Source organism: Megascapheus bottae, chromosome 22, assembly GCF_031878675.1.
Source record: "Megascapheus bottae isolate mThoBot1 chromosome 22, mThoBot2.hap1, whole genome shotgun sequence".
In the NCBI taxonomy this organism is placed as follows: domain Eukaryota; kingdom Metazoa; phylum Chordata; class Mammalia; order Rodentia; family Geomyidae; genus Megascapheus; species Megascapheus bottae.
The window spans coordinates 15,030,503-15,045,237 of NC_143530.1; the positions used below are offsets into that span (position 1 = coordinate 15,030,503).

Genomic DNA, 14,735 nt, shown 5'->3' on the forward strand with positions numbered 1-14,735 from the left:
GAGACTCTTATCTCCACCAGAGAATCAGAAGTGGAGTTCAAAGTGGTAGAGTGCTAGCCTTGAGCAAACAAGCTCAGGGACAGTGCCCAGACTCTGAGTTAAAGCCCCATCACGCGCGCGCGCGCGCGCGCGCACACACACACACACACACACACACACACACACACACAATCAGCCCAGTCAAAGAATCCTCTCACTTTACCCAATCAGTGATGAGTCACTCAACAACTGGCTTGAGGCATGTCAAGTGCCAGACTCTGTTCCAGGAGCTGCACACTGAGTAGCAATAAAGGTTTTATTCCCATCCCTCTACTGCTTAGCATCTGTTGGATAGAAGTAATAAATGATAGTGATGACCAAGGCAATATTTTGTATACAGAAATGGTGAATTACTTTGAGGAAAATGCTATAAGTAGGTTTAAAAAAAAAAAAGCCCTTTGTGCAGCTGGATGTGATAGAGGCTGGCCTGGCATGTGCAAGGCCCTGTGTCCAATCCCTAGCATAGCAAAAAAAAAAAAAAAAAAGACACAGAAGAAAAGGTCTCTGCATGTGTTATGTTTGGTTGGAGATGGGAATGAGGGGCTGGAGGGAGCCGAGTGAAGCATGGAGGAAGAGGGGCCCTGAGCACAAGGAACAATGAGGGCAAAAGCTGTGCAGCCAGATGTGCCTTGGCTTGTTCAAGGAATGGAAAATATAAGGCACTTGCATGCGGCTAGAGCAGGAGGAATGAAATGGGAGGGGTGGGTCCACCTGCACACCCCATCATGCAAGACTTCATGCAAGAGCTTCCAAAACTACCCATGGCTGGAACCCATCCCGAGAGGTTCGATCTAATGAGCTCGAAATGTCACCTGCTCAGCAGCAGTTTGACAGTTTCCCAGTTGTTTCTCCCTCGCTCCAGCCCACCACCCCTGAGTCCTGGGGCTTGAACTCAGGGCCTGAGCACTGTCGTTGGACACTCAAGATTAGAGCCCTACCACTTGAGCGATAGCACCACTTCTGGCTTTTTTCTATGTATGTGGTTCTGAGGAATTGAACCCAGATCTCTGTGCATGCTAGGCAAGCACTCTACCACTAGGCCAAACTCCTGGCCCAGTTTCCTGGGTTTTATCATGCAGTCAAGATACTGAACTAGGCCCGGCACTAGTGGCTCACATCTCTAATCCTAGCAACTCAGGAAGCTCAGATCTAAGGACTGGCCAGCCCAGGCAGGAAAATTTGTGAGACTCTTATATCCAAAGAACCCACAAAAACAGAAAGCTGTGGCTCAAGTGACTGAAGGTTAGCCTTGATAAGAAAAGCTCAGAGACAGGGTCCAGACCTTCCGTTTTAAGTCCCAGTACTCCCCCCCTCCAGACTGAAGAGCTGACTAGAGAATTATTTGAGGGCCTTAGCAGGACACTTGCATTGGTGACAGTAGATAGGAGGTTCCTAGGTTCCTGAAAGGACTCAGAGACATTTTCCTTGCTCTTCAGGCTGAGTTCTGGAAAAAAAAAATTCATTGTCAAGATCCAGACAAAGGAGCCAAGAAAATGAAACAATCCATGGGGGAAAAGATACAAAAAGCACTGCCAACAAGGCCAAGAGGGCTAGCAAGATTCAGAAAGCAGGACCGGCAGTGAGGAGCAAAAACAGCCACGTGCAGCCGGGCACAGTGGTACATGGCATATGAAAAGTTCAAGTCTGAGGCCAGCATGGGGCTACATAATGAGACTTTGTTCCATAGCAAGCAAGCAAACTAAACAAGCAAAAATCTAGGCTAATGCAGACAGCCCAAGAGCCACAGATCTAGGGTGAAAGAGCAAGCGTGCATATTAGTTTCCTGTTGCTGCTGTAACAAAATCACCACAAACTTAAGTGTTTTAAACAACATATATTTATTGTCTGAGAGTTCTGCAGTTCACAAGTCTGGACAGGGTCTCGCTGGGTAAAATCAAGGTGTGAGCAGGGCGTGGTTTTATCTGGATGCTGTAGTAGAAAATCCATTACCATGGCTTTTGTGGCTTTTAGAGGCAGCTTTTAGAGGTCTTTTAGCGAGAGGGAGAAGGGCTTGAGGGCTTCCTTACATCATGGCTCCTTCTCTCAAATCTTCAAAGCCAGCACTGTCAGGCCCTGTGCTTTTTATGTTGGTGCTCTGTGGACCAATGTAATAGTTTTCCTACTTTAAGCTCAACTAATTGTTCCAGCTACATATGAATTCTCCGTTTCCAAATAAGGTAACATAGTCACAGTTTCCAAGAAATGGGATGTGGTATCATTTTATTGGGGAGGGGGAGAAGGAGAGAGGAAGAATGATTCTAACCTACTATAGCCTACAAATGTACCTTTTGCAAATAGATTTTGGTCATCCTTGTGGTGTTGTGTTTAAGTTTTGCTTGTGCATTTTATGAGCACTGAGCAGGGAGTGTTGTTTTCAAACAAAGGTGCATACATTTGTTTGTGCAGATTTGTTTATCACTGTGTCATACTTGAGCATCTTCCTAATCGGTATAGGGAGGAGGAAGAAGGGTGCTGGAGGGGGTATGTCATAAAGTGCTGCTGCCCTATAAACACTCCACACTCTGGTATTATTGTTACTGCTGGCAGTAAAACTAATGACAGAGTGTCTTTCCATGTTTTGGTTGAGCATGTCCTTCTATCCCCTAGACAATCCGGGGTTTCAGTACAAGTGATTGTCAGTGGACATGAAGCCATTGAGATATGCGCATGCTGTGTGCACGACAAGAGTGTATCTGTGTGTGCAGAGTGACCTTTGGACATCAATAACCACACACACGCACGCTGTCTAGCAGTGTGCATGATCACGAGGGTAGAGAGACAAGGGTAAACATTATCAACTCTCCAAGGTTGTAGCAGGTCCAAAGAGGCAAGGCATGGTAGAAAGAGAAGAGAGGGTAGGAAGAGGAAAGGACAGGGAAGAAGAAAAAGAGAGAAGAAAAGGATGGAGACAGAAAGGAGTTATAAGGAAAGAAACTGGGGTGGTGGGGGGAGCAGAAGGCAAGAGAGAGCTTCAGGTGTTTGCAGTGGTAAGAGGTCATACCTGGGACAGAAGAAGAAGATGTGGGTATGGTGGCTACGGCTCCACAATCTGGTGATTCTCTTAGTGAGTGATCTTGGCAAGCCCTGCTCTTTGGGTCTCAGGGAACCAAGACAAATTGACAACCCTTGGAGCCATCCCAAAGAAAGAGAGAAAGAGAAAAATGAAGATAAGAACACACCAAAGACAAGAAAGGATGAGAAAGACACAAGAAGAAAGTGAAGAGAGGCCCTGCGCGCCAGCGAGAGCCCTTCCCGGACTCCTTGAGGCAGGAATGTGGACGCCTGCCCCCAGCCCTTATCCCAAAGCTCCACAGTGTCCTTAGGCCCTTAATAGGGAAGGAAGAGGCCAAGCAGAGAGGCGCCGAGAATGACAGCCACACACCAACACTCGAGGCCTGCCAAAGCCACACCAACCAGGATCCGAGCTTCCGGCCCCAGGCCCCCAGATGTGGGTGTGCCAGCCACCTGGAATGACTCACGCCTTGGCGATGTGTGCGCCAATGCCAGGAGCGAGCCTGGGGCACTCTGCCCATCCGCACACCACAGGCACCGGGCTAGGCGAGCCCCTGGCCTCTGAGGGGTGGACAGGGGGGCTACGCGGTCCCCAACCCCTCCCCAGGTGCCCCGAGCGCCTCCTGGTGACCACCTCTCGGGGGCGGGGACCTGGCTGTGTTCTCCTCTCCGCCCTCCTTCCCCAAACTTCACCGAGGGAAGCGGGAGAACCAGCTGAGGTGTTACGCAAGGCGGGATGTTTACCTCCTGCCCGAGCCTCCTCCCTCCCTATAAAGCCTGACGTGGTGGGGGAGACTCGCCAAGGCCGAGCCGATCTGGAGCAGAAAGTTCATGAGGGAGGCGGAGAGAGGGCCATCGAGTCAGCCAGCAGTCGGGGCGGCCGGCCACCTGCTCTGTCGCCGGCGACCGCGGGGGTCTTGGAAAGGGTGGCGCCCAGACCCCAGCTTCCCATGGAGGCGCCTGAGCTGGGCCCGGGGCTGGTGGAGCGTCTGGAGCAGCTGGCGACGTGTCCGCTGTGCGGGGGCCCCTTCGAGGACCCAGTGCTTCTGGCGTGTGAGCACAGCTTCTGCCGCGCGTGCCTGGCCCGCTGCTGGGGGGCCCCGCCGGCGCTCGGCGCGCCCGCGCCCCCCACCGCCTGCCCCCGCTGCGGCCTGCCGTGCGCCCGCCGCAGCCTGAGGTCGAACGTGCGGCTGGCCGTGGAGGTGCGGATCAGCCGAGGGCTGCGCGAGAAGCTGGCGGAGCCCGGGGCCCGCACCGGGAAACGCCGCGGGGGCCGCATCCCCACCATGGGCTGCCTGGACCCGCATGGAGAGGTGAGGGGCGGCCGGGGACGGGGCGGGGAGATGGGCTTCGAGATTCCCCAGCTGCTGGTGGCAAAGTCGGGGAGGTGGCACCTGGCGCGCCAGAAGAATAAAAATAAAGCCCTTATGGAAGTGTTAGGCTTCTGGGGAAAGAAAGGGAAAAGGTGAGAAGGCCGCCCAGATGTCCTGGAAGGATGATGCGAAGGAGTTGGTTCTTGGTCCTCTGGACAGAGACCTGGGAGAGGGAGAAGCGGGTTGGGTAGCAGAGAGGACGTGGGGATCTCTGGAGAACTCCTAGTGACTCTTGGATGTGCGCGGGGAAGCGTCAGAGACCCAAAGGATGAGATTGAGCCAGCCAAGGGGGAGAGACTGGAGAAAGGAGTGCAGAAAAAAGCTATGGTGGAGAGGGAAAGGAGTCGCCTGACGGAAGGCTAGAGGGAGAGGGATCACATCCAAAAACCTTCACAGCATCGTGGGAGTGGAGGTTCCTGAATTCAAGCCCTAGACGAGCTGGGTGTTTTTTGTGATGTTGTTCTCAGCTCCTCCCAGGTCCCCAGGCAGGGGTGGTGACAGGTGGAAGCCAGGTCTCCAGAGCAAATTCTAGGGTCTCGGCTGACTCTCCACATCCCAGCTTTATTGCTTTCCATCGTGTTGCCCTTCCTGGTACCAAATTCCTTGGCCACTAACCCCATTTGCTTGGCGACCCCCAGGCATCTGAGACTGGCTTGTCCCCAACAGCCCAGCCTGACTTGAGTCTTGCTTTAGCCCTTTGAAGTCTTCACAGGCCTAATTAGTCTAGGTGTAATTGGCATAATTAGGCAAATTGCATTTCCTCTCCTCTCTCCCCCTCCCCACCATACTGGCCTGCCCCAAGAATCCTTTTTAAACAGTGAAGAGGAAGAGTCTGTGTTGGGGTGCAGGGAAATCCCAGTTTTTGGAGAAGAGATAGATAATCCAGCGCCCTCTTCTGGCTCCAATGGGTCTTGGGTCTCTGCAAGATTTGTTGGGCATCTTAGGACATCCCTAGTCCAGCTGCCTCCTTGGTCATGATGGAGACACAAAACAAAGAGCCCAATAAACGCCACTGGCTTTTATGACCGGAGGGGAAGCAGCTTTATTGTAAGGATTTGATGTACCAACTCTTAGTTCAAGGGCCCTGGGTGTGTTGGGTGACCAAGCAGGAGGAGGTGGACACTTGAGACATACTCGGGATGATGGGTTGGTTGGGGCCACTGACAAAGGCAGGATGGGCTGGGGAGACAGGAGCAGAAAAGTTAATGACTCTGGAAGCAAGAAAGGCACTGAGAAAGACAAAGAAGACAAAGAAGGCATTGGGGGTAGAGGTCGTGGGGTGAGAAAGGGTGATGGTAGAAAGGTCAGGAAAAAGGATGAAGAGAGACGTGGGGGAAGGAAGTTAAAGGGAAAAAAAATAAGAGCACTGGAGGTGATGGGGACATGGCCTACTCAGCTCACCTGGGGCAGAGCTGGGGTTGGGGAGGGGGGACTTCTCACAGTACTAAACCCAACACTCACATTCCTGTTTTCTTCTCCCCATCCCAGGATATAAGGAAGACATGGAGACGGTGAGTTCCATTGTTCTTGTTTCTGCTTTTCCACTTTTTCACTAGTGGTAGCCATACCTAGCAGTCCCCTCCCCCATCTTACAGGAAGGTTTATTGGGAGGGGTGTGACATCACATGATTCTGCTCCAGAGAAGTGAGTGGGTAAGGAGTAGGGACATCAGATAGAGGGTTGTCTAATGATTTCCTAACCTTTCTCCTCATCTGTCCAGGTTTGATGGCCCAAGATCCAAGTCATCTAACTCAGAGGAAGATCTCCCTGAAGATTATCCAGTGGTCAAAAACATGCTCCATAGACTTACAGGTAAGGAAAGCATTTTTGTTTGCTGGTCCTGGGACTTGAACTCAGAAACTGGGTTCTGTCCTTTACTTTTTTCTCCCCCTCAAGATTGTCACTCTACCACATGAGACACAGCTTTTTGGTGGTTAATTGGAGAGGAGAGTCTCAGGGACTTTCTTGTCCAGGCTGGCTTCAAACCTCTCGCCTCTGATCTCAGGCCCTTCAATAGCTAGGATTAGAGATGTGAGCCACAGGCACCAGACTAGGAAGAAAGAAAAGGAACCAAATGAGAGAATGTGCTAAATTTGCTCCATTTTAGCTGCTCCACTTTGATGTTTGCATTAATCTCTTACAACTACTATAACAAAGTAATACAATTAGGTATGGCATTTTATTTCCGGTATATGCTGGTACTAGGGGTTGAACCCAGACCCTGGGCACTGGCCCTTAGATTTCTTTTTTTAAATGAAGACTAGTATTCTACCATTTGAGTCATTGCTCCATTTTTGGCTATTTTGCTGGTTAATTAGAAATAAGAGCCTCAGGACCTTTTCTGTCTGGCTTTGAACCTTGATCCTCCTGAATATCTAGGATTACAGGCATAAGCCACAAGTACCCTGTTGGTTTCTATAATCTCAAAACCTGGAAGTCAAAATCTGAAATCAACAGATAGGCATCAACATTAATGGCTCCCTCCATCTGAGAGCTAAAGAGGGGTCAGTTCTATGCCTCTCTCCTAGCTAGTGGCAGCTTCAGCAATTCCTTGGCTTATAGATGCTCTTCACATTGTTATGGTTTTCCCTGTGTGTACATTTGTCTGTGTTGCGATTTCCCCTTTTGACAAGGTACAGATCAGATTGGATTAGGACCCCCCCCAATGATGTCATTTTTAAATTACTTACCTCTATAAAGACTCTACAAAGTCAATTTAGGGATGCTGGAGTACTTTCATTTGTGGAGGCACAGTTTAAGCCAGAACAATATCTGTTCTTACTTTCTCCTATTCCAGCCCTTATCCTCTAGCAAATCACACTTAAACAGACCTCTGGAGCGCATGACCCTGCCTGCCTCTCAGAAACCTCTCTGTTTCCACCGTCTCTATTACTCTTGTCTAGAACGGTCCCAAGAACTCCACCATCTCCCCTCCCTCCCTCCCTGCTCCCTCCCAAAGATGCTCTCCACCCTTTAGTAAATAGAGAAGATATTCTGCCCATCTTCCCACCTGACCTTGATTGCGTTTGGCACCCCAATTCCAGATATCGTTCCTTAAAGCGTTCCATACACACAGGGCTAGTTGGGGCTTTCTTTTTGGTCCCTTTGGCTATCTCTACTTTCTTCTTCCCTCTACCCCACGCCCCTTGTAGAAATAAGCCACCCATGCCCAAAGGTGGGTGGGCTGGTTTTGCAGGATGTCTTGGATTCCTCCGTGTGCCCCTCCCCTCGGCTACTTGGGGTTCCGGTATCAGGTATCAGTCTTTGCTTTAGTTCCACCTTCCCCACCCTGCTGACCCAGCTCCCGCGCCCCACCCCAGATACAGCCGATTGAAGTATTTCACTCCTCCAACACCACGAAACGCACATTTGACTGACCTCGGCGCCGTGCCCCTCTGACTGGGTCCCACCATCCTTCCCCAAGTTCAAAGGCACGGAGGTGCGTCAGCGCGCAGGCCGGATGCCTTCCGTGGCCGCCTCCTGAGTGGGTGCCTCTCCCTGCCTCCTCCCCTGCAGCCGACCTGACCCTGGACCCCGGCACAGCCCACCGCCGCCTGCTCGTGTCCTCCGACCGCCGCAGCGTGCGCCTGGCGCCCCCGGGGACGCCCGCGCCCCTGGACAGCCCCGCTCGCTTCGATCAGCTCCCAGCCGTGCTGGGCGCGCAGGGCTTCGGGGCAGGCCGCCACTGCTGGGAGGTGGAGACCGCGGAGGCCGCCGAGGGCAGAGACTCTTCCGGGGAGGACGAGGAGGACGGGGAGAGTCGCTACGCCGTGGGCGCGGCTGGGGAGTCGGTGCAACGCAAGGGCCGCATTCGGCTGTGCCCGGCGGAGGCCGTGTGGGCCGTGGAGGGCCGCGGCGGGCGCCTGTGGGCCCTCACCGCCCCCGAGCCCACTCTGCTGGGCGGCGCGGGGCCCCCGCCGCGGCGCATCCGCGTGGACTTGGACTGGGAGCGCGGCCGCGTGGCCTTCTACGACGGCCGCTCGCTGGACCTGCTGTTTGCCTTCCAGGCGCCCGGGCCGCTGGGCGAGCGCGTCTTCCCCCTGCTGTGCACCTGCGACCCCCGCGCGCCGCTGCGGATTGTGCCGGGAGAAAGCTGAGAGGCTCCCCGGCTCCCACCGCAGCTTGGCCAGCCAGCCTCTCCCGTGGAGAAATCACTCCCTTGAGTGACCACGTCCATGGCCTCCCCAGCCAACCCGCATTCTCCCCCAGCTGACTCCGGCTGGCCTCCAGGGTTGCGCATCCTTCCGTGCCGCCGCAGCTGCAGCTTTGCTCTCACCCATCCCCTGCGCTCTCTGTACTATTCCGGGCCTGGATTGGGGATGGGCTCAGACTCCTAAGCAGCCCAGTATTTACTGTGGCCTCAAAAGACCAGTGCCTCCTCCACGGCTGGAAGACTGGAGCTTCCTGACCCATTCGGGGCGTTCCCTCAGGACACAAGAACCTCCTCCCTAGGAAGCCAAATTACACTCGTGTGTGTGTGTGTGTGTGTGTGTGTGTGTGTGTGTGTGTATGGGCGGGTGTGCAAGCCAGTTTTACTTGATCTTTCTTCCATGACTGTTTATACTCACATAGCCTTTTTCATTAAAAACAAAAATAAAACTCTTAAAAGTTCCTCCCCTCCCGCCCCCCCAAAAGGAAAAACTTAATGGTGCTACCTCCCCTCTCCTCAACCTGGGAATGACAGCGACATCCTTGTACATACACTCATATCTTTTCCCGTATGTATAAATGGGCCCGTATTTAACACGTTTTGTGATGTTGGGTTATTTATTTTGTGCATTTGTGGCAATAAATGAGATCTCAGTGGTGGCAAAGATGTGACTGATGTCTGTAACTGTGCATGGCAAGAGGCCTGGAAAATGATAACCAGATCCCCGTAGTGGGTGGAGAGGGCTGAGGCAGCTGAACGTTTGGGTTAGCAGAGACATTAAAGTTCAGGAAGAAAGGGGCAGGAGTACAGTATAAGGGCCATGCCCCTTCTCTTTGCTGTCTCCCATTGCTTTCCTCTCCCAGCCACCCAGGCTGTGAAGCTGTAGTAGATGTCTCTGAAGCTGATCGACCAAAGGCTGAGATAATTCTTTACTCAAGTGATCAGTCTCAAGCCAGCATGGGCAGGAAACCTTGGTCAAATGAATAGGGTGGAGAGAGAAGACCTGTTCCACTTTCCATTAGAGGTGTGAATGACTGGCAAAGACCTCTCCACAGGCTCCTTTTAAGGGCAGGGGAAGTGCTGGGAGCCCTGTGGTCTCCCATAAATTCTCATATCCCACAGGCAAGCACTAAGAATTAGACTATATATGTGCATAAATGGAAGATATTTAAGCCAAGCTTAACAAGCACAGCCGGAGCAAATTTGCCTGGATTCTGGCTGGGATCCTGGCAGTGAAAGCTGGGATCATTGAAAATCCAATTTCAGTGTTTGGGACTCAAGTTGACAGTGCAGGGGGCCAAGATAACTGGATCCCAGGACAGGCAGTTTGGCAGTGAAAATAAAGGGAAGAGCTTGGGACCAAGATGCCTAGATCCCTATAAGAGTGGGAACTCAGGGACAAAGGGGCTGAAATGAAGGCTAGGGGAACCCAAAGGCCTGGGTTCTGGAATAGCAGCAAGTCAGGATTCCAGGACCTCTGTCCATTCTCCTCTTCCTCTTCTCCCTATCAGACAGAGAGGGAAGGAGGGAGCTACATAAGGGGTCAAACCAAGGGTTTAGTTTCAGGTAGCCACATGGATACATTCAGGGCCAGACAGACACAGGAATGGTAGGGGAGAGGAATTTAGTGCTGCATTGGCCCTGGAGGAGGCTGGGAGGGGTCAGGAGGCTGAGGAGGGGTAGTAGGGGTCGCTCCTGGAGTTGTATGACGCCGTCCTTTTCGATGGCCCCGTACACAGTGTGTATGACCACAGCCTTCCTCTTCCTCCTCCTCACTTTCAGTAGAGCTCTCGCCAAAGGCCCGAGGTTTTTCATAAATACAGCAGCCTGCATTTGGAGGGAGGAGCCCAGTTATAAAAGAGGAAGAACAGATGTTCAATTAAGAACCAGGCATGGTGACACATACCAGTAATCCCAGCACTCGGGAGGCTGAGTAAGATAGGAAGAACAGTGTATATGAAGGTACCCTGGGTCAGTCAGAGTGAGTTCTAGGCCCTCCTGGCCTAGATACAGCAAAACCTTGCCAAAAAATAAAACAGAAAGAGAGCAAGAGAAAGAAAGGAGAGAGACAGACAGACAGACAGACAGACAGACAGACAGACAGAAAAACAGGTCAGGAACTGGTGCTCATGTTTGTATTTCTAATTACTCAGGATGTTGAGATCTGAGGATCATGGTTCAAAGCCAACACGGAGGAAAAGCCCCTGTGACACTCTTATCTCCGATTAACCACTCAAAAAACTGGAAGTGGAGCTGTGACTTAAAGTGGTAGCCTTGAGCAAAGGAGCTCAACGACAGTGCCCAGGTCCTGAGTTCAAGCCTCACAATTAACAAAAAAAAAAAAAAAAAGAAAGGAAAGATAGAAGAAAAAACAAAAAGACAGCCAGTCAATTCCCACTGGATCTCTGAAAATTCCTACTTTTATCACTGTCTCCTCCCACCTTCCTGAATATAGCTTCTTCAGCATTCCCTCCCCTCATCAGAACTCAGACACACATCCACTTTATTCTGCTAGAAAAGCCAAAAACGGAAGCTCTATTTCTCTCATCTCTGATACCTCCTTGTTATCAGGCCTGGAACTTCAAAGTTCTAGCCCTACCCTACCATTCTTCTCTCCAACTTTAATCTCTTTTCCCTGAGAAGTGCCCAAGAAAGCCACTAAGAAAATGACTGGGAGGCCAGTGAACATGAGAAAGCAGAAGAATCTAGGGATTCTGTGGGCCCACAATTTACTCACATTTTGATGAACGACGCCCCATATGTTCATTGTCCACAGTGTCACTTGACCATTCTACTTTTTTCTCTGGCTTCCTTTTACGAAGTTTGATGGTTAGGCTCCGATTCTCCTAGAAGGTTGAGAAGTGTTTTGTTCCTACTGATCTTTTACATTCCCTCCCAGATCGCTTCCTCTTCACTTCCCAGTTCAATCAGTACCACCAGATGATACAGCACCAGAAAAGCCTAGTGCTGGGAGAAGATAAAAATGGGATAGGCTGGAGCCCAGAGTGCTCGCCTAGCATGCGCAAATACCTGGGTTCAATTCCTCAGTACCACATACACATACAAAAAGCCAGAAGTGGTGCTGTGGCTCAAGTGGTAGAGCGCTTGCCTTGAAAAAGCTCAAGGACAGTGCCTAGGCACTGAGTTCAAGCCCAGGACTGACAAAAACAAAACAAAATGACATCAACAAAACAGCAAAATGGGATAGGCCTTTAACCTCGGCAAATCCTTAAGTATGATTTACTATTCTTAATAACCATTGTTATCCAGAAAAGACATAATTCCCAAAATACGGAAGGTCCCAGCAAATCTTCAAATGAAAATATAATCCTATATTTCTTCATTTTCTTCCCTACATCATCTTGGATGGTATTCCTTATGCAAATGATTTTCTCAGTTCCAGTAACTCATCTTTGATCTCCTTTTCTTTTCCAAGACCTTCTCTATTCTTTTTCCCATTAAACAAACAAAAATCTTGCCAAGTTTAGTGGCACAAGTCTGCAAAACAAAAACAAGCAAGAAAAAAATACCACCAAATAAAAAGAAAGCTTCATCTGTACCTCTCTCATCTTCAAGCCTCCGTTATTACCCGTCTTTTCTCTAACATCATGGCATTTCCTGTAACCATTACTTCTAACCTCCCTTAATTCAGATTATTAAACCTAATGCAATCTTCTGCCTTATGAACGTAGTTTCCTAGTTAGATAAAAACCTTTTTAATATTTCACAGTGCTATCTTATTTGGTTCCCCCATTCTTTCCACGCTCGGTCATCATTGGATTCAAGGATTATCTAACGAAAAATACGCTTCTGGGCCAATTCCTCTATTGCTTCCTCACGCAGCCTTTCATTTCCTCCCAGCATCATCCTTGGTCCTTAACCCTCCATTTCCCTTTATTACTTAAACAGACCACCAGACCAAACAACGACAGCTACATCCTCGTTCTAACTCCCCACTACGGGTTGCTGGATCGGCCGCTAGCACCATGTCTGCCAGTCAAGACATCTCCGGTCCCTGGCGAGCCACCCCACACCTCCCCGATGCCCAGGCCCTCCAACAACTTTCCAGAGCCCTGTTCCCTCCCTCCTGGAAGGGGATCTTCCAGACCCCTAAACAGTACCACCCACCACCACCCACTCCCCGCCTTTCTCACGGGCTCGGTTGTCACGGTAACCGTTGTCTCAGTGACGGTCTCACTCATCCCAGCCCCTGCCTCAGCCATGGCTAGGGCTGAGAAGAGGGAGGAGGGGAGGGAGGGGGATGAGACACCCTTCCCTGTCGCTGTGTCTGAGTTCTAAGAGAATCGGTATCCGGTTCACAGTAGTGGCCAGGATCTTCTGCTTTTTTATTTATTTATTTTTTTCTCCCCCTCCTACTGGGCCTCTTGTTTCCCCACCCCGGGGGAATAACCTAATTCCACTTCCGGCTTTGCACTTCCGGGTGTGACGCATTCTGCAGTCCCCCGAGTCAACTTCCGCAGTGCCCACGGGGGCGTTACAGCGCAGGCGTCGCTGGCTTGGTTCCGCCGTAACACGGCAGCACGCAAGCGCAGCAGGGAGACAGGGGAGAGGCCTCACGCCAGATCAGAGTTGGATCAGCTTTAATGGCGTGCGTTCTGAGCCAGTCCTCCCCTCGGCCTTAACCCTGGGTAGTGAAGTGGAGGGGTATCGTGGAGACTGGATCAAGACCAATGCCTGAATCCTTATTGTTCCATTTGGGTTTTTCAATGGAAGATACTCTTCGGAGAGGAACAGAAAGGCACAATGCCTATGTACATCTGATCATATTAACTTTATTAAAATAAACTCCAAGAAAGGGAATCAGGAGAGTTTTTTGTTGTTATTTTCATCTTGTTTATCTTTTGGGGGAAGGTAAGGGGGGCTTAGAAATAGACAAAGGTTGAACAAATGCACAAGTGGTATAATCTTAGATACTCAGAAGGCTGAAATCTGAAGATCATGGAGTTGAAGCCAGACTAGGCAGGAAAGTCTGTGAGAATTATCTCCATTTAGCTAGCAGAAAGCCAGAAATGGAACTGTAGCTCAAGTGGTAAAGCTTTAGCCAGCTTTGAGAAGAAAAAAGCTAAAGGACATAACGTAGGCCCTGAGTTTAAGCCCTAATATGAAAAGAAAAAGGAGAAAAGAGGAGAGGGGAAGGGAGGAAAAGAAAAAAAATGGGAAAGGGGCCAGAAGTGTGGCCTAGTGGTAGAGTGCTTGCATGGCAAGCACCAAGCTCTGGGTTTGATTCCTCAGTACATTAGTGGCTCTAGGGCTCAAGTGATAGAGTGCTAGCCTTGAGCAAAAAAGTATCCAAAGACAGTGTCCAAAGGCCCTGAGTTCAAGTCCCAGGACTGGCAAAAAAAAAAAAAAAAAAAAAAAAAAAAAAAAGGCAAGTCCCAGCCTAACTTGGTGCTGAATGCCTGCTATACTTGGAGCCAAGAAGGGAAGATCATGAGTTCCAGACCAGCCTAAAGTGAGGGAGATCCTATCTCAAAAAAACAAAAACAGCCATGCCTGTAATCCTACTCAGGAGGCTGAGATCTGAGGATCAAGGTTCAAAGCCAGCCCAGCACTAAAGGACCTGAGACTTATTTCCAATTAACCTCTAGAAAAACAGAAAGTGGGGCTTGACTCAAGGGTAGGGTGGAAGCCTTGAGCTGAAGAGCTCAGGGACAGTGCCCAGGCAGAGATCAAGCCCTATGACCACCAGAAAACTGGAAATGGTGCTGTGGCTAAAGAGCTCAGGGACAGCATTCGGGCTGAATTCAAGCCCCATGACCAACAAAAAAATCTATTACAATGAATATATATTTAGCTAATGGGCAGTAAAACAATGTCCAAAGTGCCCACCTACGTTACACTGCAAGTGTACCTCTTAATATCTGAATTTTTTTTATCTATGTGCCAAACAGTCCCAGTCAACATTATGTTGCTTCCGTCATCAAATTCCCAGTTTCTATTTCCTTCATTCAGGAACCAGATTTAGACAGTGAGGGAATACTTATAATTGCTATTCTTTTTGTTAACATCAAATAGTTGATCATTTCTTTTTAACAGTCACATTTCTGGCTCTGATTTTGTCCTTGTGGGCTTTTTTTTTCCTACTTTACAAACATTTATTTGTAAGCTCATTTAAATTCTTCATAGAATAAGATTACAAA

General features: G+C 50.1%; 2 protein-coding genes across 2 annotated transcripts; one reads left to right on the forward strand and one right to left on the reverse strand.

Annotated features, from left to right (window-relative positions):
• Window positions 1-3,844: 3,844 nt before the first annotated feature.
• On the forward strand, window positions 3,845-9,553 carry Rnf39 (ring finger protein 39). Its single transcript, XM_090356162.1, has 4 exons — window positions 3,845-4,364; window positions 5,913-5,935; window positions 6,145-6,236; window positions 7,941-9,553. Exons 1-4 carry the CDS (start codon window positions 4,002-4,004, stop codon window positions 8,519-8,521), a joined length of 1,059 nt encoding a protein of 352 aa, XP_090212288.1. The 5' UTR covers window positions 3,845-4,001; the 3' UTR covers window positions 8,522-9,553.
• A 347-nt stretch (window positions 9,554-9,900) lies between these two features.
• On the reverse strand, window positions 9,901-13,004 carry Ppp1r11 (protein phosphatase 1 regulatory inhibitor subunit 11). Its single transcript, XM_090356164.1, has 3 exons — window positions 12,729-13,004; window positions 11,312-11,420; window positions 9,901-10,401 (listed from the first exon to the last, which is right to left on the reverse strand). The coding sequence occupies exons 1-3, from the start codon at window positions 12,795-12,797 to the stop codon at window positions 10,199-10,201; spliced, it is 381 nt and encodes a 126-aa protein (XP_090212290.1). The 5' UTR covers window positions 12,798-13,004; the 3' UTR covers window positions 9,901-10,198.
• Window positions 13,005-14,735: the final 1,731 nt, after the last annotated feature.